Genomic DNA, 25500 nt, shown 5'->3' on the forward strand with positions numbered 1-25500 from the left:
CTGGGAGAGGACTAAGAACCATTACATAGAATTCCCAATCCCTATATTTTTGCCTGCCTGCATTTTTGATTTCCTTCACAGGCTAACTGTACAATATTTCGGAGTCCGATTCTTTTTGTACAGCAAAATAATGGTTTGGACATGTATACTTATTTTGTATTTAATTTATACTCTTAATATATTTAACATGTATTGGTCATCCTGCCATCTAGGGGAGGGGGTGAGGGGAAGGAGGGGAAAAATTGGAACAAAAGATTTGGCAATTGTTAATGCTGTGAAATTACCCATGCATATAACTTGTAAATAAAAAGCTATTAAAATAAAAAAAATAAAATAAATTAAAAAAAAAAAGAAAATATAGTTGTTGTATTCCATGTCTTTCCCTACTCCTTAATGTGATCTGACCAGTATAGAGTCCAGAGTAGATAGGCACTTCCTCATTCTGGACACTATTAGTCTCTTAAATTTAAGATTGTTAGATTTTTTTTTGTTTGTTTTTATTTTTGTTCATCAAATCACATTGACATGGCTAACAAAGAATGATAAAAGATGAAGGGAAAGAGAAAGGAACTCCCTTTATAAAAGAGCTAATAAATCCCATTATATATTTTTGAAGTGGTTTATAATGTTATTGCTTGACCTTTGTACTTCTCACACTTTGTTCTTGATTCTAACACAAGTAAGCAGAAATAAAAATGTCTAACAGTTTTATTTCATCTACTAAATGAGAAACTTCATGACGGCAAACTGACTTATTGACTTATGCATTCTACATAGTGTTTTGTATCTAATTGTTTAATAAATATCTGTTGAATGAAAAATGAGAATATAAAATATATAATGATTGTGATGGATCTGATTTTATTTGTGAGGGCAGGGTAACTTTGGTACACAGTAGGAAGGCCCAGAATTTGTTAATTAGGTATGTTTTTCATGAACAGAATGCTTGTTTATTAATTATTTCTGAGTGAACTTTATCAAAGATCTAATTTCAGTAAAAAAAAAATTTTATTTCTACTAGGAATAATGTAAGTAGGCACTTAAAAAAACTATTCCAACCCAATTAATTTGTTCTTTGAAATGCAAATAGAAGCATGGATTTATTTTTTAATGTAATTATTCCTTGGTAGAATATGAACTGATTTTTTTTTTTAGTCTTCATTTCAGAATTTTAAACTAATGTAGTTTTTGTGCAAGCAGAACTTTAGTAGGAATCATAAGCTCAGCCCTGAAGTCAGGAGGACCCAAGTTCAAATCTGGCCTCAGACATTAATACTGCTTAGCTGTGTGACCCTGGGCAAGTCACTTAACCCCAATTGCCTCAGGAAAAAAAAAGAAAGAAAGGAAGGAAGGAAGGAAAGAAGGAAGGAAGGAAAGAAGGAAGGATGGAAGGAAGGAAGGAAGGAAGGAAAGAAGGAAGGAAGGAAGGAAGGAAGGAAGGAAGGAAGGAAGGATGGAAGGAAGGAAGGATGGAAGGAAAGAAGGATGGAAGGAAGAATGGATGGAAGGAAGGAAGGATGGAAGGAAAGAAGGATGGAAGGAAGAATGGATGGAAGGAAGGAAGGAAGGAAGGAAAGAAGGATGGAAGGAAGAATGGATGGAAGGAAGGATGGATGGAAGGAAGGAAGGATGGAAGGAAGGAAGGATGGAAGGAAGGAAGGAAGGAAAGAAGGAAGGAAGAAAGGAAAGAAAGAAGGAAGGAAAGAAGGAAGGAAGGAAAGAAGGAAAGAAGGAAGGAAGAAAAGAAGGAAGGAAGGAAAGAAAGAAAGAAGGAAGGAAGGAAAGAAAAGGAATCATAAGGAACGTGGTCTGCATTAGAACTTGGAAATCAGTAAGTAGTAGTAATGATGGATATATGACCATAACCATGCTGTCACTGCAAGGAAGCTAGCCGGTGTTAAAAAAAAAAAAAAAAAGAAAAAAGCAAAATACAAGCCATGTATTCAGAAAATAAATGTAAAATGTGGAGTTGGGAAGAATATTATTGGATATCTAATACAACATTCATTTAACATTTTGGAAAAGAAACTGGGGCTATGAGTGGGTAAATGGCATGCCTGGGATCACATAGATATTGGTATAATAAAGTGTAAGAGGCAGATTTTGAACTCTGATTCTCTGACTGGTTAATTTACCCTCTCTACTACACCATCCTGCCCTTAAAGGATTATTCATTCAGAATCTGAGTTCTGAGGCCTTTTTGCTTTTGGACCCTTGCCTTCTCTCCCCACAATAGTCTAAGAAAGTCTTTTCTGACTTTTAGACTAGACTTTTTAGGCTTTTAGACTTCTCCATAGAGAAGAGGCTATTTCCTGCACCATCTCAGCAACTCAAAAATCTCAAGGGATCTGTCTCTTGACCCTGCCCTGAGGTGTAGACTTAAAAGGGAAATTAGGGGTCGCTGATTGCGGCCTCCTGGGTTCCCAGAGGAAATTTGCTCAAGGTCACAGAGCAAAGGGCAGAACCAGGCCTCGAACTGATTCCGCGATCTGTCCTTCCTTCCCTGTGGCTTTCGGCCACATGGTCTTGGCCCGTGGCCAGGGCTGCCCTTAGGATCTCTGAGACCACTCCTGAATCCTCAGTGCTGCCTTGAGCCCTGAATGGAGCAGCCTGCTACCCAACGTTAACCTCTCTGAGGTCAGACCTGTCATGATGGCTTCTGGCCAGGGAGAGATGCTGCTTCAACCCAGGCTACTGAGGGTGGCCGCGCCGGCTCAATATGGCGGCATAATTCAGTCCGCTTTCTTTTATGAAAGGGAAAAAAAAAGTTACAACGGGTAAGAAGAAATGGCTTTAGCACAAAGGATGTCTAGTCTCTCCAGGAAAACCCCTCTGAAAAGTGTCTTTGTGAAATTGTCACTTGAGTAGGAGGTATGACCTTGTAGAGGAAAGGAAGCAGTGCTGGGGATGTGGCCTCTTGCCCCTCTCCCCACGTGCGGGGCCTGCGATCTGAGAAGCCTCAGCTATCAGAGCTAGCACCAGGAAATGCCATGTGCTCCATGAGGCGGCTCTGCCGGAAGTGCGGAGGTATTGGCCTTCCGACCCCTGACCCCTGACCCGACCCCTGACCCCTTCCCTGAGAGTGTCTTGGACGGGGAGAAGCACATCCTAGGGTCAGGGCATGGAGGCAGAGAAGACAGAGAATTCAGAGCAGCCAAGGGGGTCCCAAGTGGGGCGCGTGTGCAGCCTTTGCATGCAAAGGAGCTCGTTTTGGAAATGGGGCAAACGTAAAAGGTCCCAGAAGTACAAGTGCCACAGCTCCCACCATTCCTTCTGTGCCGGTGAGTATCCTTGGGAACTGCCCTGCAGTAGGGAGTACCCTCACCTGAGCCTCACATTCATGCAGCAGCTCCCTTCCCTCACCCATCTCCCTTTGTGGGTCACCTTCCACCACGCCCCTGGCTCCTGGGCCCCTCCCCCGCCACACCCCTGGCTCCTGTGCCCCTCCCCCACCACGCCCCTGGCTCCTGGGCCCCTCCCCCGCCACATCCCTGGCTCCTGGGTCCCTCCCCCACCACACCCCTGGCTCCTGGGCCCCTCCCCCGCCACACCCCTGGCTCCTGTGCCCCTCCCCCACCACGCCCCTGGCTCCTGGGCCCCTCCCCCGCCACATCCCTGGCTCCTAGGTCCCTCCCCCACCACGCCCCTGGCTCCTGGGCTCTTCTCCTGCCACGCCCTTGGCTCCCGGGCCCCTCTCCCACCACGCCCCTGGATCCTGGCCTCCCCCCCCCCCCCTCCGCCCGCCCATGGATGCTTTTGAGGAGTCTGGAAGCTGGCCTTGGGCCCAGGCCTCAGCCTGTCCCGAATTGCCAGAGGTGATTGTCATTATATGGATGAGAATGGAGTGCCTTGGTACCTCTTGGAATAGACTTGGGGAATATCAGTGTCAAAAAACTATTCTGAAGCGCAGAATCCTTCATCAGGTCTATTAAAACAGGAGATGGAACCTCCTTCTGACTATCAGAGAGTTTCCCCCTCCCCACAAAGTAAATCGAATATAACAAATCTCCTTTAAGAAGCACTTGCCTCATTTAAAGTGCTGTGTTCTGCTCAGGCTGCCTGCCATCTATCTCCCTGAAAAAGGATTACTGCTGGTCTTCGGTGGCTTTTTTCCTCATGGAAATGACTTGATAGAGTGCAGAGTTTTCCATTTGGAAGGGCCCTTGGAGGCTATCACAATGAGAATGTGCGCTGCCGCTTTTCCCGGGAATGGTCGCCTGGTCCTGCTTGTGGACTCTCCCAGCAGGAGGAGGGGCCAAAGGCATCCCATCCCGCTTGTGGGTAGGCCTGTTGCCTAACACTAGCAAAACTTATGTGGTTTTAATCATGTGTCCAGCACTGCTAACTGCTTTACTCTCGTTACCTCATTTGATTCTTATAACAACCTAGGAAGGTATTTTGTATCATTATCCTGTTTTAATATCTAATAGATAACCTTTCTATGGTAACTTACTATGTGCTGGATACTATGTAAAGCATTTTATAATTGTTATTTCATTTGCTCCTCCCAGTAACCCCAGGAGGTAACTATTATCATTCTCCATTTTACAGATAAGGAAATTGAGTCAAGCAGCGGTGAAATAATTCCTCCCAGTGACACAACTAGTAAGTGTCTGAGGCCAGGTTTGAATTGGTTCTAGCTGTAGCTAGTAAGGATCTGAAGCCTGGCACATAGTAAGAGCAATAATATAACAATGCTGTGGTTACTTTAAGTTGAAATAATATTTGTAAAGTGCTTAGCACAATGCCCCCCATGGAATAGTCATTATATAAGTGCTGGTTATTATTATACATTTAGAATTTTTGTAAAATACTTAGCGAAATGCCTGGCACATAGGTGTAATGCAAATACTAATTGTTATTACAAACTAAGATAATAATTGTAAAGTGCATAGCACAGTATCTAGCACATAGGAGGTGTAATATTCATTCATTAATTTCAGCTAGCCCAAAGGGGAAGAACTAGGAGTAGCGGGTAGCAGTTGGGGAAAAGGAGATTTAGGCTTGGTGTATAGAAATAATTTTTCTAACAATTCAGGTTTCAAATGATTATTAGCAGCTTTACAAATATCTCAAATTATAATAATCAGAATTTATATAGTTACCACTATGTGCCAGGCACTGTGCTAAGCATTTTATAACTATCTCAATTTACAATAACAAGTAGAATTTGTATAATAATTACTGTGCCAGACACTGTGCTTTAAATTATTATTTTGTTGGATCATCACACCAATCCTAAGATCATCCTTATTTTAAAGATGAGGAAACTGAGGCAAACAGAAATTAATTGTTTTGCTCAGGGTCACACAGGTACTAAGTATCTGAAGCTCTTTTTGACCCCAGACCCAAGGCTCTATCTACTGTTCCACCTAATTGCCTCAAATGGAACAACTCTGAGCCCTCTTCCTTAAGATAGCCTGACACATACTGAATCCTTAGTATTAAATGCTGATTATTAATTAATTTAATTGAAAAATAATGCTGATTAATCTCTAGGTCTTTCACTATCTTGTTTGCTGTCAATTCATTCTTGCACCTTTCACTGAAATTTATTCCTTAATACTTATGGTCTAAGTGCTTTTCTTCTTCTGTAATATATATATTAGTGCCTCCTTCTTATGTGTCCTGTTGTGTGACCCTTAGTTGAAGGATCTGGAGATGGCTAACTCAGAGGAGAGAAGTCTTAGGGGAGGGGGAAAATGCCTGGAACATGAACATTACCTTCTAATATTTGAAGGACTTATGTGAAGGAAACATTTTATTTGTGCTATACTGATGCGGTTGGTGGCAGTGCAAAGAGTTGAGGTGTGAGAATCCCCTTCTGGTCGGTGCAAGTTCAATGTGAAAGAATTCATGAACCCAAAAAATTTGAATGGACAAAGGGAGTTTTATTGGCACTGCAGAAGTCAGCTTTGCTAGAGGACTGACTTCCTCAGTGGCAAGGTCCTGGCAGGGAAGTAAACAGAGGTGTTAACACTGAGGAGAGAATGTCTTCACAGCAGGCAGGGGTCCTGACAGGCAGCTGTGCCAAGGAGCGGTTCCTTGACAAGGTGTGGTCCAGCTTTGGGCCTCTGCAAAGAAATGAGTTTAAATGCCCTTTAATAGGAAATCCCAGACTGAAGTTTCAATTGAATGAAATTACTGCCCCCAGGCCTAGATTTCCACTAGAATGAGACTATTTAAGTTCAAGCTAAGTAGGAATGGTCCTGGACTAATTTTCAACTCAATAGAGGGTATAGCCAGTCCCACCAAGATAATAGAATGAAGCCACTTTATCTTGATTCCCGAGGCGGGCCTCTCCCAGAGGAGAATTTCTCAAGAGTTCACCCATGGCTTCTCCCCCAAAGCCAGAGGACAGTTCAGGGTTCCCCCCAACAATACCTCTACAGAGAACAGAACTAGAACTAATAGGGAAAAATGAAAGGAAACACATTTAATCTTAACAAAAGGGACAATTTCTGGACACTTAAAGCAGACTGAAAGCAGTTTGAACTATAGTTTCTTGTCACTAGAGGTAAGCCAGACTTTATCAGGGATGGTGTGGAGAGAATTTGCCTTTAGGGCAGATAAGTTGGAGTAGATAATGTTTTTTTTAAATTATATTTTAAAAAATATGAACTTAAACTTCAAAAAAAATTGTGCTCCAATATATAGCAGAGCACAAGAGCTGATTATACATGCAGTTGTGAATCTCCATTTCAACACAGTACTTTCAAAACTACTTGTCTGTTTCCTTTTAACATTTTCTCTATGAAAGCAACTTTACTGAAGAATGGCAGTTAGTTGCATAGGAATAATGTTATAAATGCTGGAAGGCTACTGATTAAAGAAATACATTTGGATAAGACTGGTGGTATTTTATGCAAAGGCTTTTTGATTAAAGATCTGTTAAATTTAAAGCATAAGGAACTTGGTAGTCTTAAACTTGGCTTATAAAAGAACACGTACTTTGCTAACTTTTGTTGTGTGAGATTTTCATTGTGCGTTTTTTTTTTGCCAGTGTATACTGTATCTTTTCATCTCATGTGATTCTTGACCAAGTCTACTCATAAACCCCTCCAAGAGGATCTAACTACCATGTTAGAGACCTTCCTCTTAACATATAGGCACTTTTAACCTGGAGTATATTAATTTTTCTTTCTTTCTTTTAAATAATAACTTTTTGTTTTCAAAATATATGCAAAGATAGTTTTCAACGTTCACCCTTGTAAAACTTTGTGATCCAATTTTTTCTCTTCTTTCCCCTGCCTCCTCCCCTAGACAGCAAGTAATCCAGTATATGTTAAACATGTGCAATGTATTGTTCCAATTTTCCCACATCCCCTCCAACATTTATCATTATCTTTTCCTGTCATTTGAGAGGGTTGTAGCAGTGTCTCAGAGTTGTCTTAATTTGCATTTTTCTGATGAATAATGATTTAGAGAATTTTTTCATGTGACTAGAAATGGTTTTAATTTCATCTTAAAGTTGTCTGTTCATATCTTTTGACCATTTATCAACTGGAGAATAGTTTGTATTCTTATAAATTTGAGTCAGTTCTCTATATATTTTAGAAATGAGATCTTAATCAGAACCCTTGAATGTAAAAATTCTTTCCCAGTTTATTGTTTCCCTTCTAATTTTGTCTGCATTGGTTTTGTTTGTACAAAAACTTTTTAACTTAATATAATCAAAATTATCCATTTTACATTCCATACTGTATTTAGTTCTTTGGCCACACATTCCTTTCTCCTCCACAGATCTGAGAGGTAGATTATCCTTTCTTCTTCTAATTTGCTTATTACTAAAAGTTTATTAAACCATTACTCTTTATGCCTAAATTATGAACCCATTTTGACCTTATCTTGGTATAGGATGTTAAATGTTGGTCAATGCCTAGTTCCTGTCATATTATTTTCTAATTTTCTCAGCAATTTTTGTCAAATAGTGAGTTCTTATCCCAAAAGCTGGGGTCTTTGGGTTTAGTTATTGACAATTTTGTCCTGTGAACTTAATCTATTCCACTGATCGACTATTCTATTTCTTAGCCAGTGCCAAATGGTTTTCATGACCACTGCTTTATAATATAGTTTTAGGTCTGGTACAGCTAGGCCATCTTCATTTGCATTTTTCCCATTAATTCTCTTGAAATTCTTGACCTTTTGTTCTTCCAGTTGAACTTTGCATTTATTTTTTCTAGCTTTATGAAGTAATTTCTTGGCAATTAGATTGGTTTGACAGTTAAAAAGTAGATTAATTTAAGTAGAATTGTCATTTTTGTTATATTACCTTGGCCTATCCATGAGTACTTGATATTCTTCCAATTGTTTATATTATAATATAATAAATATACATATTTATCAATAATATATTAATTAAATAATATTCTATTAATATATCATAAATAAATAGATTTGTTTATTTATCCATATAATATGTGGGTATTAAATTTTTTTTGAAAATTTGGATAATTGTACTTCAATATAATTTTTTTCCTTTTTCATTCAATGTACTTCATTTTACATATTTAAAAAACATTCTCTGAGAAGGAATCTATAAGTTTCATCAGACTGCCAGAGGAATCTATGATGCACATAAAGTTAAAACTCCTTACATTAATGATTTGATTTTGAAATATGTATCCTGTGCATTTATATGCTTAGAAAACTAATATTCAGCTATAGGGTATAGCCTTTGTATCACAAACATTTTCATGTGTCCTAGAACCTGAAGACTCTTGAGTAATTTACACTCATTCCTGACTTTTAGTTCTCACCCAAGAAACAAATATATGGTATAATCTGACAATAGCTCCCTAAGTGTTTATGATGGACCCCCACTTGTAAACATAATTATTAATGAAGAAAGAATGTGAAGGTTTTCTGGAGGCAGCCTTAGTTTCAGTTACAATCAATAATTACTCCAAAATGCAGCCAGCTGGTAAAAATGCAAACATTTATTTCTCCTTCCAAATTAGCCTAGTTAGTTGAGGCCTAACTCTCTCAAGAGCTCTTGCAGCTTTGTCCTTGGCTTCTGCCTCTGCTTTCCACAGCCTCCAGCCAGCACCAAGGTAGAAGATACGATGAATCTCTCTTGCCTCGAAGATAGGGCTTGTAGGCTCCAAGAACTCTCTCTGACTCCAAGTAAAACTCTCTTGAGCTCCCAGAGTTTCAAGTAACTAACTCAAGTAAGTCCCACAAGAAGAACTAAGCTCAAGCTCCAAGAGCTCCCTATATATGTGATCTCCCAAAGGTTAACTCCGCCTTCTCGAGGGAGAGGGATTCTGGGTTATCTCCCAGAGTGCTCTCTGGCCCTAAGGAAGGTATGAATTCGGACTAAGCCATACTAAGCCCTGTATTCTCCCAAACGTGTGAACTCCATTGAGTACTTAGATACTTATGAGTTCTCTAAAGGTGTGAACACAAGCATTGTTCTATCAGTTCCATTTAGTACCTTGTTTCAAGTTCTGGCCCAAAATATCTCTTTCTAAGATCAAATCAATCACACTGAACCATGCTAAACCAGATAACTATTGTCTCTATCAACTCCAATGTCTTAACACTTTGTAAAGATTCCAACAAAAGAAGGAAGAGAAAACAAATCCTTGAATGAGCAATCATCGGCCTCCCAAATTTGTCAGAATCTCTAGTTTTTGGACAGTTTGGTCAGTTCCAACACCTGTCTTTACTGTCTTTTTGACAGAAGGTGTGCATAGGTATGTTGGGCCACTGGGTGATGCAGTGAACAGAGCACTGGGCTTGGAATAAGGAGATTTGTATTTGTGACTTTAAATGTGACATCAGAGAGCTGTGTGACCCTCAGCAAGTCATTTAACCCTTTTAGCCCTGTTTCCTCATCGTAAAATAAGCTAGAGAAGGAAACAATAAACCACTCCAGGATCACTGCTAAAGAAAACTCAAAGGGGTCACAGGGCTTTAGACATGGCTGAATGACAACATGTACTGGTATGGTGGGAAGACTATTTTTTTTTCTAAAATTTTACCTCTCTAAATTTTATCTATTTTTTATGGTTCATGACAGCCTGCTTGTACTCTCAGCCAGTCTACCAGTTTCTCAAGTCAGGTGAGTTCCATCATTCTGCACCAATAGCTTCCGTGCAAGATGAATTTGACACCATTTGGAGTCCTCTTCTCCATGGCGCTCACTTTCTTCTCCCCAAGGACCTTTCTCTTCTTTATTATAATAGTAAACTCTTATTCAGTGGAGCTGCTTGGCTTTGTGCATATTGTGTGGAGAAGATGAGCAGAATTCATCAGGAAGAGCCTTATCTGATGCTTAGCTAATATTTGGGTGAATTAGGGAATAACAGGAAAAATGCTGAGCTGGGAGTCCTTGCGGAGGGTTTGGGACCCTTGTCAGGGAGGCGCTGAAGAAACCTATGCCCTGGAGCTGGGGGCCTTGGGTTCTGGATGACCTTGGGCAGGGCCCTGATACCAGGGCCTCAGTTTTTTCATCCATAAATTGAGGGCCCTTCATTCTCTGGAGCTATGATTTTATGACTATAAGTTTTTTACTATCTATTTCGCAGGGCCATTGTGAGAATAAATGGGAGAATCCATGTTGAGTGCTTTATAATCATAAAATGCTCCATAAATATAGGGTGCTATTATTTATTTTTAGCAGCAGCTGCTATTATTTATTTTTAGCAGCAGCTGCTTTAAAACAAATGAGGCCTTTGTTGCACAATCAAATGTTGTATTTGACATTTTAGGAACATTCTTGAGTGTGGAACTTTATGTTATCAGATAGAATTTGATTATTAACTTTATCCCTTCTTAGATGCTGATTTCTAGCTGGATTGTAAATAAGCCATATTACATGGGAAATCATATTTAAGTCATGGTTACATTATAGGAAAACATTTGAATTCTAGGTAGACAGTAAAACCCAGCTAGTGACTTATTTCTTTCCACTTTGAGAAAGAGAGAAATGAAAAGTAAATAAGTTATTAATTAGGAATTTTAGATCAGAACTGTGATTATGTTGATTGAGGGAACCCTAGTGAGGAAAAGCCTTCTTTCAATTCATTATGTTGGCAACTTATATCTTCAGAAAGTTTTCTAGGGCAGGGCTTCTTAAATTTTTTCCACTCGTGACTTCTATTTGCCAAGAAATTTTTACTGATCCAGCGTATAGGTATATAAAACAAATACCTAGAAATCAAACATTTACTGATAATAGATCATAATTTCTCAAACCTTACATTCAGGTACATGACTCCATATGGGTTGAGACCCACAGTTTAAGAAGCTTAGTTCTAGAGCAGTGATGTCAAACTCAAATAGAAAAGGAAGCCATTAAACTCTACATATGAATCCCTGCAGATACATATTGACTTTACTAACAGATTTAACTTTGATTGTATTTTATTTTGTTTGGTGTTTCCCAACTACGTTTTAATCTGGTTCAGGCTGCTTTCCAGCTCGTAGGCCACTTAGTTAACACATCCAGGCTAAGGGATCACTTAGTATGTGTGAGAGGTGGGCTATGGATCTGGGTGTTTGTGCTTTGAGGGTGCCTCTCTGTTCAGTTCTGTGTCAGTGATATGTTCTACAAAGGCATTCAGCTGAATCATTGGTAGCCTCTTTTTTGTTTCTGCAGCATGACACAGAAGCATATTTGGAATGTTGACACATGCTGGACACTAAGATCCTTAAGTGTTTTCTGCATCATCAGAGAAAGATAAGCCATCCCATGTAGGTAGGGCTGGACCTGAAGCCTTACTCTAATGTCTTTTCATGGTGTGTGAAGGCGATTCTGGGCTCTGGGGGGCTATACCAGTGGAGTGTAATGAGTCCTGGTAGGTTCTGCTTAATTGGGATGGACTAGCTTTGGTCTGAAGGTGAGCCTAAGGGTGTTTAGAAGAAACTATTATGAGAATGTTTTCTACCAAGTAATGTGTACTTTTTTTTTGTCTCCAGTCACTTTTAAGTGCCCAGGTGGAAGAAATCATTGAAAATATTTGGGTTTCTAGAGCTTCTAATTGAAATAAATTGTGTGAATTGAAGTACTGAAAGAAATGTAGTTCCAGTGTTAAAAACATTGTATACTTAATCTTTGAAAACTATGGAGGGGCAGTGTAGTATAGTGACCAGAATGCTGGAATTAGAGTTAAAAGGTCTAGGTTCAAATCTCACCTGAATCTTACTGATTTTGTGACCCTGGGCAAGTCATCTAACCTCTTAGTGCTCAAGACCAGAGGGGTCAAGCATGTGGCATATTGCCAGAATGCAAATGGGATTGGGAATATTTAACAAAATAAATAAAAATCAAATCACTTAACTTATTTGGACCTTGGACCACTAAGTGAACAAGCCCAGTTGATTGGTATTAAGCACCTATTAAGGTATTAAGCCAGGCATTCAGCTAATGGGTACATCTAGGTGTACAAATAAAGGTAAAAACTGTGCCTCCCCTCATGGGATTCCCATTCTAATGGGGGGAAACAACATGCAAACAGTTAAATATAGACAAATTATGTACAGGATAAATTGTATAATCTCAAGGGCTCTAGCATTAAGGGAAATTAAGAAAAGCTTCTTGTAGAAAGTGTGATTTTTTTTTAGCTAGAACTTGAAGGAAGCTAAAGAAATTAGGAGGTAGAAAGAAAGGGGGGCTTTCTTTCATTTTGGGAAATAGTGAAACGCACAGAATTGGGTGATTAAGTGTTTTATGCAAGGAACAGCAAGGAGATCAGTGTTTTTGGGTCATGGAGAAGAGTAAGATGTGGGAATATTGCAAAAGTAAAAGGAGGGGGCTAGGTTATGAAGTGTTTTAAATGTCAAATTGTGTATTTGGTCCTGGAGAAGAGCCTGGGAGTCATGACATGATCAGACCTGTGCTAGAGGAAGATCAGTTTGGGAGCTGAGTGGAGGATGTTGGGAGATACTTGAGGTAGGATGACAGATCAAGGCTATTGGGGTAGTCCAGGGGTGAAGAGATGAGGTTGTGCATCAGAGTGGGGGCAACCAGAGAAAAGAAGGGAGTACATACAAAAAATGTAAGCAAGGCTTGGCAACAGATTATGTGGGGGAGGGGGGAATTTGAGGGTGGTGTCTAGACTATAAACTTGAGTGACTGAGAGGATGGTTGTCCTCTTAACAGCAAATAGAACATTTGAGTAGGGTAGGATTTATGGGAAACATATTCTATGTGATATTTTTGGGATATTCAATTCAAGATGTCCAGTGAACAGTTGGATACTATAATTTATAAATGGATAACTTCCCATACCAACAAAATCATAGATCCTTTGCTTTATAGTAAGGTAACAAATACTTATCAAGAACTTAGATACAAAGGAAGTTTAAAGAAAAACAAAACAATACTCTTTCAAAAAGCTAATATTCTAATTGAGGGGAAGGTGGGTGGAGACTTAGCAAGAAAACAAGTATGTACAAACAACTTAGATGAAGGATGAATTAGAAATCATCATTAGAGACGTATTGAGTGTGAAACTGGTAATACATATCAAGTGCTTCTGAATGAACCCCAATGTCACTTCTTTCATAAATGGTCTCTTTCCATGGTCTCTTCTGCTATTTCAGTGCACAAGGCAGCTTGAAATAAACTCCAGGTTGCTACTCAGTACTCTGTTAAAACAAACCAATAAGCCCACACAACTAGATATATGAATGGCCTCTTTGAGGGCTATTTTTAAGGGATGATTTGACCTACTAACCAAAATGAAAGGAAGTGACCTGAACTGGGGGGAACCCTCAAATTCTAAGTTCCTGAGGTTCAGAATTTGCTAGTCATAAATTCTTCCATTTATGACCAGATTGGAAAGTGGTGATAGAGAGATATTTTCAGCCTAAACTGAAGTTGGAAGCGTCCCATATTTGATGACAAAACTTGTTCTGCTGGGATTAGCTTCATCCAAATTTTGTAGGCAAAAGATTCAGACAGGGATCCAAAGTATAAGGATGTGATAGAAAATCCAAACATAACTACAGGATATGAGAGAAAATCCAGACATAATCCATACAGAGAGGTGGGATTGAGGGCAGAATTTAGAGATGAGATATCTTGGATTCAAATCCTGCCTCTGACTCAAACTGGCTGTATGACCCTGGGAAAGTCACTTAACCTTATATGGTTCCAGGTATCTCTCTGACTATAAATTGCAGAACAGGTGCCAATCTACATTGGTAGAAGGATTCCTCCCTGGGATTTGGTATATCTAATAGGATCTCAGCCCTCAAAAATGAGTCATAGCACTGTTCAAACTTATATAGTTCTCTTATCAAAGGCAGTGGGATGTTCTGGTTGGATTGGGACAGTCCTGGTTTTTGGCCACTTGACCGGCCAGGCAGAAGGCCTAAAAAAAAACTAACTTTGTTTTGCAACTATTTGTTCCATATGTATGAGTGAAATAAAATAGGTTCACTGACTATATTTCTCTCATCAATTAAACAACCATTTATTAAGCGCTTGCTGTGTGCAAAACACTGTGATTAGTATTGTGAAATTAAATTGAAGGTAGAGGAGTTGGCAAAATAATTTACACTGTTAAGCAAATCATCTGAAGACGAATACCAAAAAACCAGTGTCTTCTTAGACTAGTAGCCACTAGAACTATTGCTTTTTAGTTGAGAGGTATTAAATACTGAAAGATATTCCATTGGAGATGTTTATTATTCCTTTCTTATTTAATCAGTCAACAGGTATTTCTCAGTCACCTATTATGTGGTAGATGCTGTGCTGGAAATACAAATACAATGATTGAAACAATCCCTATTCACAAGGTTTCACTCTTCTCCTTAGCAGGGGTCTACAGTCAGAGCAAGGAATAGTTTTTTAGAGCTTTGTCAACAGAGCCACCAAAAATCTTAGGGGCTGTGGAGAAGAGTAAAAATTAGCTCTTCATCTTCCTGTGCCAGTTTGATGAACAGTTTCTGCTTGTTGGTTTGTTTCCACATCTTGAAATGACTTGTTGGAAGCATGGTTTCTGTTCCTATCTGAAAATATTGCTTCCTATGACATGGTGAGCTTTGCATGCCTTATGCACATGTATGTGGAGGACAAAGTAAGTACAAAGATCTTTTTTTCCCAATTGAATTCCATTAGAGATTCTTCTTTGCTCACATCTGTTGTCAATATTATAGGGAACCGAGCAGACTCATTCATAGCTGTGACATGATTTACAAAGTGGTACCAAAAAGAAAGAGCTAGAGGCTAAAAGCAGGGCAGCCTGGGTTCTAGTCCAACTCCTGTCATTCTTACCTTTAATAATCTTTCCTGGATGCTCCTTTTTTTTCCCTCTAGTGCTGGCCCTCTCTCATGCAGGCCCCCACCCCCTCACACTTGGATCATGCAATATCCTGCTGGTGGGTCGGCCAGCCTCAAGTCTCAAGACCTCACTTCAATCTGTCTTCCACTTAGTGGTCAGACTGATCTTCCTCCAGTGCAGGTCTGACCATCTCTTCTCAACCCCTCTTCCTCCCTTTTCACCTCTTATTACTTACCTCCTCTTTATACACTCCAGAAGCTCTTTATTATCCAAGATCAAATGTAAAATCCACTGTCTTGAAATTTTCATAACCTGCCCCCTTCCTATTTTTCCAGTCTTCTTGCATCTTACTCTGTGATTCAGGGACACTGGCTTCCTTTCTGTTCCTCATCTTGACATTCCACCTTCAATCTCTTCCTCCTCAGTTCTGCCTCTTGGCTTTCTTCAAGTTTCAGCTAAAGTCTCACCTTCTGCAAGAAACATCCTCTAGTCCTCCTTAATTTTAATACCTTCCCTCTGAAACTACCCCTGTCTATCCTGTATATATCTTATTTGTAGCTGTAGTTGTTTGCATTTTGTTTCATCCATTAGACTGGGTTCTTTTCTTTTCTTTTTGTCTTTATATCGCCAGCGCTTAGCACAGTGCCTAGAACTTAGAGAGTAGTTTTGTAATAAATGCTAATTGATCAATTAATTAGTGGTATTACCTTAGTCATTTTTGCATGTCTACTCTTCTGTTTTCTTTGGCTGCTACTCAAGCATAATGCATGTTTTCTTCATCTAATTGAGTATGATGAAATTCTAGGACACTCCTTAAACAGAAGACTCCTTGTTTTCTTTCTAGGGATCATCACCACTACCAGCAAAGGTATTTCCAAGGAGTTTTTAATTTTGTTTTGTATTTTGCTTTTTTGTTGTTTTTTTTTCCCTCACTGAGCCATGTCCAAGGGACAAAATTCTTTCTGGGCCCTTTCTTTAGTGGTATTTTGAACACAATTGTTTCAATAGAATTTTTTTTTACCATGTTCCATATTTAAGCCTTTTTTTTTTTTTAACAGATTGCTAACAATTTTGCATGAAGTACAGTTTCCTCTGTAGGATGAGATGAGAAAAGGATGCCATGGCTTAACAGAGGGAATAAAGGGTTGTTTTTATTTTGTTTTGCTTTTCCATCAGCTTAGAATAAAGAATCTGGAAAGAAAATGGAAAAACAAAAATAAACCAAAATGTAGGGAGCAAATCTGGACTTGTGTCAAAAAGTTAGAAGGTAGAAGACGCAGTAGAGAAAATGCTGAAGAAGGATTTGAGTTTTTGCACACACACACACACACACACACACACACACACACACACCCAGGTATAAATCTCTTACTGTAGAAGATGGGTCTAAACCAGGCATGATGGCAGATACCTTTAATTCCAGCTTCCAGGGATACTGAGTATTGTTGGAGTTTGAGAGTTCTGAATATGGTCCTAATAGTGCTATACACACATAACACATGTACACATTTGTGTAGTATATAGGTGTTTATGCTTAGATACATATATATATATATATATCTCTATATCTATATTTAATTTTATGTCCTTTTCAGAAATCAGTTTTTCACATGGTAGAAAGCTAAGGGGGAATCTAAAAATTTCACAAAGTACAAAACATTTGCTGTTAAGCCCAAGAAAAAGTGATTTCTTGGTAGCTGATGACTTTTCTAGCAGTATAGAAGCACTAGAAATGGATCCATTGTGATCAGTTAGGAACTGTACAAGCTTCCTTGGGCCAGGGTTTTATATTGTGAGATCTTTCCCCAGACATAGCACATCTGAAAATAACTATTTACTTCTGATGAGATGTCCCATGTATTTAACAAATATTTATTAGGTATTTACTATGTGCCTGGTGCTGCATTAGGTACTGGTGATACCCCCAAAAATCCTTTTTTCAAGGAACTTAATTTCTACTTGGGGGTTAAACATTACTTGCATAATTGAGGAATTAAGAGGATAAGAATTATACTTCATGTTGGAAGTAGTAATTTATCTGAACCTTGAAGGAAATTCAGGATTTCAAGAGGTAGCGGTGACTGTATTCCAACTATGCTATGATGGACAGTCTGTGGAAGGCACAGAAATGGGAGCTTATTCTTTTATAGGTAGCAGGAAACAAACCAATTTGACTAGAATATAAAGTTTGTGAAGGGGAATAATGTGCATTGTGCCTGAATAGGTAAGCTAGAGTCAAAATGTAAAGATTTTAAACACCAGAGGAGTTTCTATATTATATATTATAATTATTATATATATTATAATTATATATATATTATATTCTATATCAATTTTTTGAATTGGGGTATAATTTCGTTAGATATGAAAATAAATGGAATAAAACTTGGAAAAATAATCCAGAGATTTTAGAAAAATATACAGGAAGCTTAAGACTGAAGGTCAAAGGATTTTGTGGTTGCTGCCAGTTCTTGGTTGGGGCTTGAAAAAAGAAAGTGGTTTATGAAAAATAAGTAGTTGCTGAAGACTATCAAAGAATGATACTAAAATTACTAAATTATAAGAACTTTGGCCAAGCATAAAATGCCTTTAATGAATGATGGGATGAATGCTTGCCTGGATATGGTCTTAACTTGGGAAGAGAATAAAGTACCCAGTTACAGATTTTAAAGCAGATATCCTATAGATGCTCAGTGATTCATAGGAGAAAATAGCCAGGAAGAAGAGCAAAAATGTTGGTCATAGTTTTTGATGTCTGTGCTTCAATGAACTGTATGGAAAGAGTTATAACAGAATAAACTGGAGATTTTAAAGTGAGAAGATAAAGATGACCTCGTGGATGTAACCTAAATTAAGATGAATGTGATCCACTGCTGAAACATAGCAATGAAAAGATACTTCATTCAGAAGGGGAAAATGTATATAAAACAGATAGTAGAATAGCCTTACACATGAAGTAAATATATCTTGTTTGGAAGCTATGAACCTGAAGGGGTAAAACTGAATCAGTAGTATCATAAAAGTTTTAGATTACCAGAGCAGTTAGAGAATGAATGAGTTCTTCACATAAAGGACAGAGCTGACACAGGAACAGCATATACTTGTCCTAAGGGTACTTCATCCCTTTAGGAATCTGCTACAAATTTTTGATAAAGGAGAGCAGCCACTAAGTTCTTTCCTTATTTTCTACCTGATTTCATTCTTCAGGAGGAAGAAGAAATGATAAAGGGAATGGCTAGTCTGAACTGGTTGAAATAGAAATTTTGAGAATCTTGGAAGGCAGTGATCTTAAGGGGGAAGGGTAATGGTTTCAGTAAGTATGATTTACCAGATATCATCGTAATTGCTAAGGACACAAAGAAAAAAACAATTAGTTACCTAGCCTCAAGGAGCGTGCATTCTCTTGGGGGCCTGGTGAGGTATAAAATGTACACTGATAAGTAATATTAACTAATTCATTTTTTAAAATTATAACTTTTTATTGACAACCCATGCCTGGGTAATTTTTTACAACATTATCCCTTGCACTCACTTCTGTTCCGATTTTTCCCCTTCCTCTCTCCACTCCCTCCCCCAGATGGCAAGCAGTCCTATACATGTTAAATATGGCACAGTAGATCCTAGATACAATATATGTGTGCAGAACCAAACCGTTCTCTTGTTGCACAGGAAGAATTGAATTCAGAAGGTAAAAATAACCCGAGAAGAAAAACAAAAAGGCAAATAGTTTACATTCATTTCCCAGTGTTCTTTCTTTGGATGTAGCTGCTTCTTTCCATCATTGATCAATTGAAACTGAGTTAGATCTTCTCTTTGTCGAAGAAATCCACTTCTGTCAGAATACATCTTCATACAGTATCATTGTTGAAGTATATAATGATCTCCTGATTCTGCTCATTTCACTTAGCATCAGTTCATATAAGTCTCTCCAAGCCTCTCTGTATTCATCCTGCTGGTCGTTTCTTACAGAACAATAATATTCCATTACATTCATATACCACAATTTACCCAACCATTCTCCAATTGATAGGCATCCTACAAACAGGGCTGACACAAACATTTTGGCACATACAAGTCCCTTTCCCTTCTTTAGTATCTCTTTGGGGTATAAGCCCAATAGAAACATTCTGGATCAAAAGGTATGCACAGTTTGATAACTTTTTGAGCATAGTTCCAAATTACTCTCCAGAATGGCTGGATGTGTTCACAATTCCACCAACAATGTATCAGTGTCCCTGTTTTCCCACATCCCCTCCAACATTCTGCATGATCTTTCCCTGTCATTCTAGCCAATCTGACAGGTGTGTAGTGGTATCTCAGACTTGTCTTAATTTGCATTTCTCTGATTAATAATGACTTGGAACATCTTTTCACATGGCTAGAAATACTTTCAATTTCTTAATCTGAGAATTGTCTGTTCATGTCCTTTGACCATTTATCAGTTGGAGAATGGCTTAATTTCTTATAAATTAGAGTCAGTTCTCTATATATTTTGGAAATGAGGTCTTTATCAGAACCTTTAACTGTAAAAATGTTTTCCCAGTTTATTGCTTCCCTTCTAATCTTGTCTGCATTAGTTTTGTTTGTACAAAAAATTTTCAATTTGATATAACCAAAATTTTCTATTTTGTAATCAATAATGATCTTTAGTTCTTCTTTGGTCATAAATTCCTTCCTCTTCCACAGGTCTGAGAGGTAAACTATCCTATGCTCTTCCAATTTATTTATAATCTCATTCTTTATGCCTAGGTCATGAACCCATTTTGACCTTTTCTTGGTATATGGTGTTAAGTGTGGGTCAATGCCTAGTTTTTGCCATACTAATTTCCAATTTTCCCAGCAATTTTTGTCAAATAGTGAGTTCTTATCCCCAAAATTAGGGTCTTTGGGTTTGTCAAACACTAGATTATTAAAGTTAGTGGCTGTTTTGTCCTGTGAACCTAACCTATTCCATTGATCAACTAGTCTATTTCTTAGCCAATACCAAATGGTTTTGGTAACCACTGCTTTATAATATAATTTTAGATCTGATACAGCTAGGCTACCTTCATTTGATTTTTTTTTTTCATTAATTCCCTTGAAATTCTTGATCTTTTGTTTTTCCATATGAACTTTGTTGTTATTTTTTTCTAGGTCATTAAAATAGTTTTTTGGGAGTCTGATTGGTATTGCACTAAATAAATAGATTAGTTTAGGTAGTATTGTCATCTTTATTATATTTGCTCACCCAATCCAAGAGCATTTAATATTTTTCCAGTTGGTTAGATCAGACATAATTTGTGTGGAAAGTGTTTTGTATCAACTAATTCATTTTAAAGATTAGAAGGAGCCCTAACCAAGGAGTAAGGGTGAAGGGAGTCTTCCTGTAGAAGGTGGCATCTGAGCTGGGCTTTGAAATTACCTAGGAACTCTATAAGGTAAAGGGGAGGAGGAGAAACTTTTCAGGCCTGGGAACAAGTGAAACCTCTGTAAAGACCTTGAGATTGGAGATAGAATGGCCAGTACAGGAAACAAATAGGGCTGTTTGCCAAGAATATGAAATACATGGGAGGCAATAATCAGGCTAGACAAATATTTTGAAGCCAGATTATGAAATATTTCAAATGTTTAATAAGGAGTTTCTATCCTATCTTTGAGGTAATGGAGCTACAGAAGCTTTATGATCAGGAGAACCTCATGATCAGTTCTGTATTTGAGAAATCAGTATGATAGTTGTTTGGAGAATGATAGAGAAAGGAGAAACTAAATGCAGAGAGATCAGTTAGGATATTGAAATAGTTTAAGTGAGGGGTGATGGGGAGAAGAGAAATTGTATGAAAGAGTTTCTAAAGATAGAATCGGTGAGTGATTGGTTATGGGGGTGATGAGTAGAAGCAAACATTTATGAATCAATGAACAAATAACACAAAGAGAGTCCCAGTTCTGAAGCAACTTACATATGTATCAGATACATATGTATCTACATATATATATATATATATGTATATGAAGTAAAGATAAATACCAGATAGTTAGGAAACAATGTACTTTGTATAGAAGGTCATGCTTGAGCCGAATTTTGAAGGAAGTGCTGCATTCAGTAAATTGGGGGTGAGGATGGAATATAGGTAAGGTAGCTTGAGTAAAGGCACAGACTGAGAAGGAAGATGAAATTTTGAGAGTTAAAAAACAGTGATCTAGTTTGGCTGTACTGTAGTGTATGGGAAGGGGAAATAGTTGCATAACAAGACTGAAAAGATAGTTTGGGGCCATAGTTTGAAGGACTTTAAAAGTCAAAAGAATTTATATTTGACCCTAAAGGTAAGAAAGGGCAAGTCATTGGAGTTGATTGAATTAGGGGAGTCACATAATCAGATGACTCAAAGAAAAATGATCAAGAGTTGTAGGAAGAAACTTGAGGCAGAAAGACCAATTAGGAAGCCATTTCTATGAGCTGAGAGGTGGCAAGGGCTTATACTGAGATGTTGACTATATAAATATAAAGAAAGGGTGGGATGTGAGAGATTTTGTGGAGGTAGAATGGTAAGATTTGGCAATGGTATAGCTATGTAAGGTAGATTGAAATATCAAGGAATATATTCAGGTTATGAACTTAGGATACTGGAAAGAAGGGTGGTATTTTGGATAGAAATAAGGAAGTTTGTATGAGGGATAGGTTATGAATAAAGATAATGATATTTGTTTTGCATCAGTAGTTATTTTCTTAATTTTTAATGCTAGCTTTTTACTTTCAAAATACAAAGATAGTTTTCAACATTTATCCTTGCAAAACCTTGTCTTCCAAATTTTTCTCTTTCCCTTCCCACTATGGATCTCTTCTAGATAGCAGGTAATCGGATATAGGTTAAACATGTACAGTTTTTCTAAACTTATTTCCACATTTACCATGCTGCATAAGAAAAATCAGATCAAAAAGGGGGAAAAAAGAGAAAGAAAGGAAAAAGTGAGCAAACAACAAAAATGTGAAAATAATATGTTGTTATCCATATTCAGTCCCTATACTTCTCTCTTTGGATACAGATGGCTCTCTCCATCACAAGTCTATTGAAATTGGCCTGAATCACCTTATTATTGAAAAGAGCCACATCCATCAGAGTTGATCATCACATAATCTTCTTGTGTACAATGTTCTCTTGGTTCTGCTCCCTTCACTCAGCATCAATTCATGCAAGTCTCTTCAGGCCTCTCTGAAATCATCTTGCTGATTGTTTCTTATAGAATAATAATATTCCATAACATTCATATATCATGGCTTCTTCAGCCATTCTCCAACTGATGAGTGTTCATTCAGTTTCTGGTTCCCTGCCATTACAAGAAGGGCTGCTACATTTTTGCCCATGTGGGTCCTTTTCCCTTTTTATGATCTCTTTGAGATACAGGCCCAGTAGACACTGCTGGATCAAAGAGTATGCATACTTTAAAGCCCTTTGGAATGGTTGGATCAATGGTTGGATCATTTCACAATTCCACCTATATTGTATTGATGTCATAGTTTTCCTATACACCCTCCAACATTTATCATTTTCTTTCTCTGTCATCTTAGCCGATCTGAGAGGTGTGTAGTGGTATCTCAGAGTTGTTTTAATTTGTATTTCTCTAATTAATAGTGATTTAGAGCATTTTTTCATATGACTAAAAATGGTTTTAATTTCTTCATCTGAAAATTGTCTGTTGAAATCCTTTGACCATTTATCATTTGGAGAATTGCTTTAATTCTTATAAATTTGAGCAATTCTCTATATATTTTAGAAATGAGGCCTTTATCAGAATCCTTGGATATAAATTTTCTGCTTCCCTTTCAATCTTGGCTGCATTGATTTTATTTGTGCAATGTAATCAAAACCATCCATTTTGCATTTTATAATGTTCTCCAGTTATTCTTTGGCTATAAATTCCTTCCTTCTCCACAAATCTGAGAGGTAGACCATCCTTGGTTCTCCTAATATGCTTGTATTTTATGTCTAAATCATGAACCCATTTCGACCTCATCTTGGTATAGAGTATTAGATGCTAGTCAATACCTAGTTCCTGCCACATTATTTTCCAATTTTTCCAGCAAGTTTTGTCCAATAGTGAGTTCTTATCCTGGAAGGTAAAGTCCTTAGGTTCATCCACTACTAAATGACTATAGTCATTGACTATTGTGTCTTGTGGATCTAATCTATTCCACTGATCAACTACTCTATTTCTTAGTCAGTAGCTGTAGTTATTTTACATGTCATTTTTCTTTCTTTCTCTTCCTGATGAATTTTGTTGGTAATCTATAGAAATGTTGATGACTAATGTGGGTTTGTTTTGTGACCTGGAATTGCTAACTATTTAAATTAGTTTTTTTAGTTGACTTTGTGGAGTTTTCTAAGTAAACTATGCATTTCTTTACATGATGTAGGTCTTCAAGATGGGCAGTGTGTTGGAGTTAGTCTGTCACATGAGAGACATGAAAGCCATAGGAGCCTGATGGGGAGTGGGGACCGTAGGAGGCCTGGTCATAACTAGTATATTATAGAAGCCATATGTGGAAGAAGTATTCTTCCTAGATATGGGTTCCATGGAGAAAATCCCTAGCTTCTCTACAGCAAAATTAAAAGCATTATGTATGCTTGACTAAGCTTCTATAATTTTTTGATGTTTACTAAAATGATAACTTTTTAGAATGCTTTGGATATAGACTATTTAGATTTCATCAGGACATTGAAAATCTAATGATATACTTGTAAAGTAGATAGCAAAATATGAACTGTTTCATAGGATAAATTTGATTTAGACTCAGGAGTGGTACTTGTAAAACTAGTAGTACCCCAAAGGCTAGGCAGTCCAAACGAGTTTGTGTTACTTGCCTCAAACCTACAGAAAGGCATGTCACAGTTTTAGTTGTCCTGTGAGAGCATAGCATCTGGATTGCTTACTAAGTGGTGCTCTCATTGAGCCAACAGCCGCATTTATTAGGACAGCCTTTCAAACACCTGTAGTATCTTAACTGTCCTCCAGAGGGTACTCTAAAGATACCTGGAAGATTTCACCGTCATACCCCTCCTTCATGCCTCACCAACCTTGTCTTCAAGTGGCCCTGCTGGCTGGGGTTACAATCTATTCTCTAAGGATGCAATCAAATGCTAGTAAGTACATCAAAAAATTTAATCTATAGATTATAAGACGGTATCTGGGTGGCACAGTAGATTGAGCACTAGGCCTGGAGTCAGGAGGATTCATCTTCTTGAGTTCAAATCTGGCTCCAGACAACTTACTAGCTATGTGACTCTGGGCAAGTCACTTGACTCTGTTTGCCTCAGTTTCCTCATCTGTATTCTCCAGTATCTCTGCAAAGGGAAAAAAAACCCAAATGGAGTCACAAAGAGTTAGATAAATCTAAAAACTACTGAGTAACAACAGCAAATAGTCTGAGTAGTCTCGGAGCTAGATCATGCTGGAGTTTTCTTCTCGCTGTTTACAATTCCCCAGTTGAACTGAACATAGCAAAAATAGAAGGAAAAGTTAAGCACTCACAAATGGATCTATATACCTCTAGCCATCTCCCTAAATCTTCTCTTACTTGTCCTCCAAGTTCTTTAGGGGTATTAGGGGAATTGTCAAATCACATACCTACACAGATAATGAAAAAGGAATAAAGGGGAGGTATGTGTCCAGATGTTCCAGTTCTAGATTATGGATTATTTTAGGGGAGAGCATTAAGAGAAGCTGAATTTGATTCCAGCTTACCAGCTCCACGGGAATCAAAGTAAATGCTCTCATGACATGGGGTGGATATGGATTAATTCCTTACCTCAAATGTGGGGCTACTTATGTCTCTGAATGCAGCCATAGCAGTGGTCCTGGCTTTCTAGGTGGCTCGTGGATGCCTAGGAGTCTGTCTTGTGGCATGTTTTTCTCCCAGGGCCTGCAGGGCAGCCTGGAAACTCTGGTCCCACAGCCTACTGCCAGTGCCCTGCGAGTTACTAGCCAGTCCAGAAGTCAAGGTCAGTAGAAGGAAGAGAAAGTTAGCCCCTCCTGGTTGCTGGGGTCCATATCTCTTTCCCTTGATCTTCTCACCTGGCTTTGTTCCTGAGGCTGGCACCACTGCCTGACACCACTAGTGAAGGGATGGGAGTGAGGGACTGAGAGACTATTCATCAGTTGTTCTTATGTTCTCTCTCTCTAAACCCTGGACAGGGGTTATAATAACTAAATAGATGAGGGCACTCTGGACACAATCATCTGCCTTGGCTAGACCAGGTCAGTAGTCTCAGGCCCAGTTACTGTAAGAGTC

At 38.3% G+C, this 25500-nt stretch overlaps 1 protein-coding gene across 7 annotated transcripts in view; it reads left to right on the forward strand.

The window, feature by feature from the left end:
• ATP8A2 (ATPase phospholipid transporting 8A2) overlaps positions 1-25500 on the forward strand; it is a 702047-nt gene that overhangs the window by 69380 nt on the left and 607167 nt on the right. The window contains exons 1-2 of one of the 7 annotated variants that reach the window (XM_031960774.1): positions 2859-3281; positions 4552-4605. The exons of 4 other annotated variants lie outside the window; for them this stretch is intronic. In XM_031960774.1, the coding sequence (XP_031816634.1) occupies positions 3122-3281; positions 4552-4605 (214 nt within the window). In that variant the 5' untranslated portion in view covers positions 2859-3121. Of the gene's footprint in view, positions 1-2858; positions 3282-4551; positions 4606-25500 lie in introns of those variants that run through there. 2 more of the 7 variants (XM_031960773.1, XM_031960770.1) reach the window with 2 other exon arrangements.

Source organism: Sarcophilus harrisii, chromosome 3 (assembly GCF_902635505.1).
Source record: "Sarcophilus harrisii chromosome 3, mSarHar1.11, whole genome shotgun sequence".
Lineage (NCBI taxonomy): Eukaryota > Metazoa > Chordata > Mammalia > Dasyuromorphia > Dasyuridae > Sarcophilus > Sarcophilus harrisii.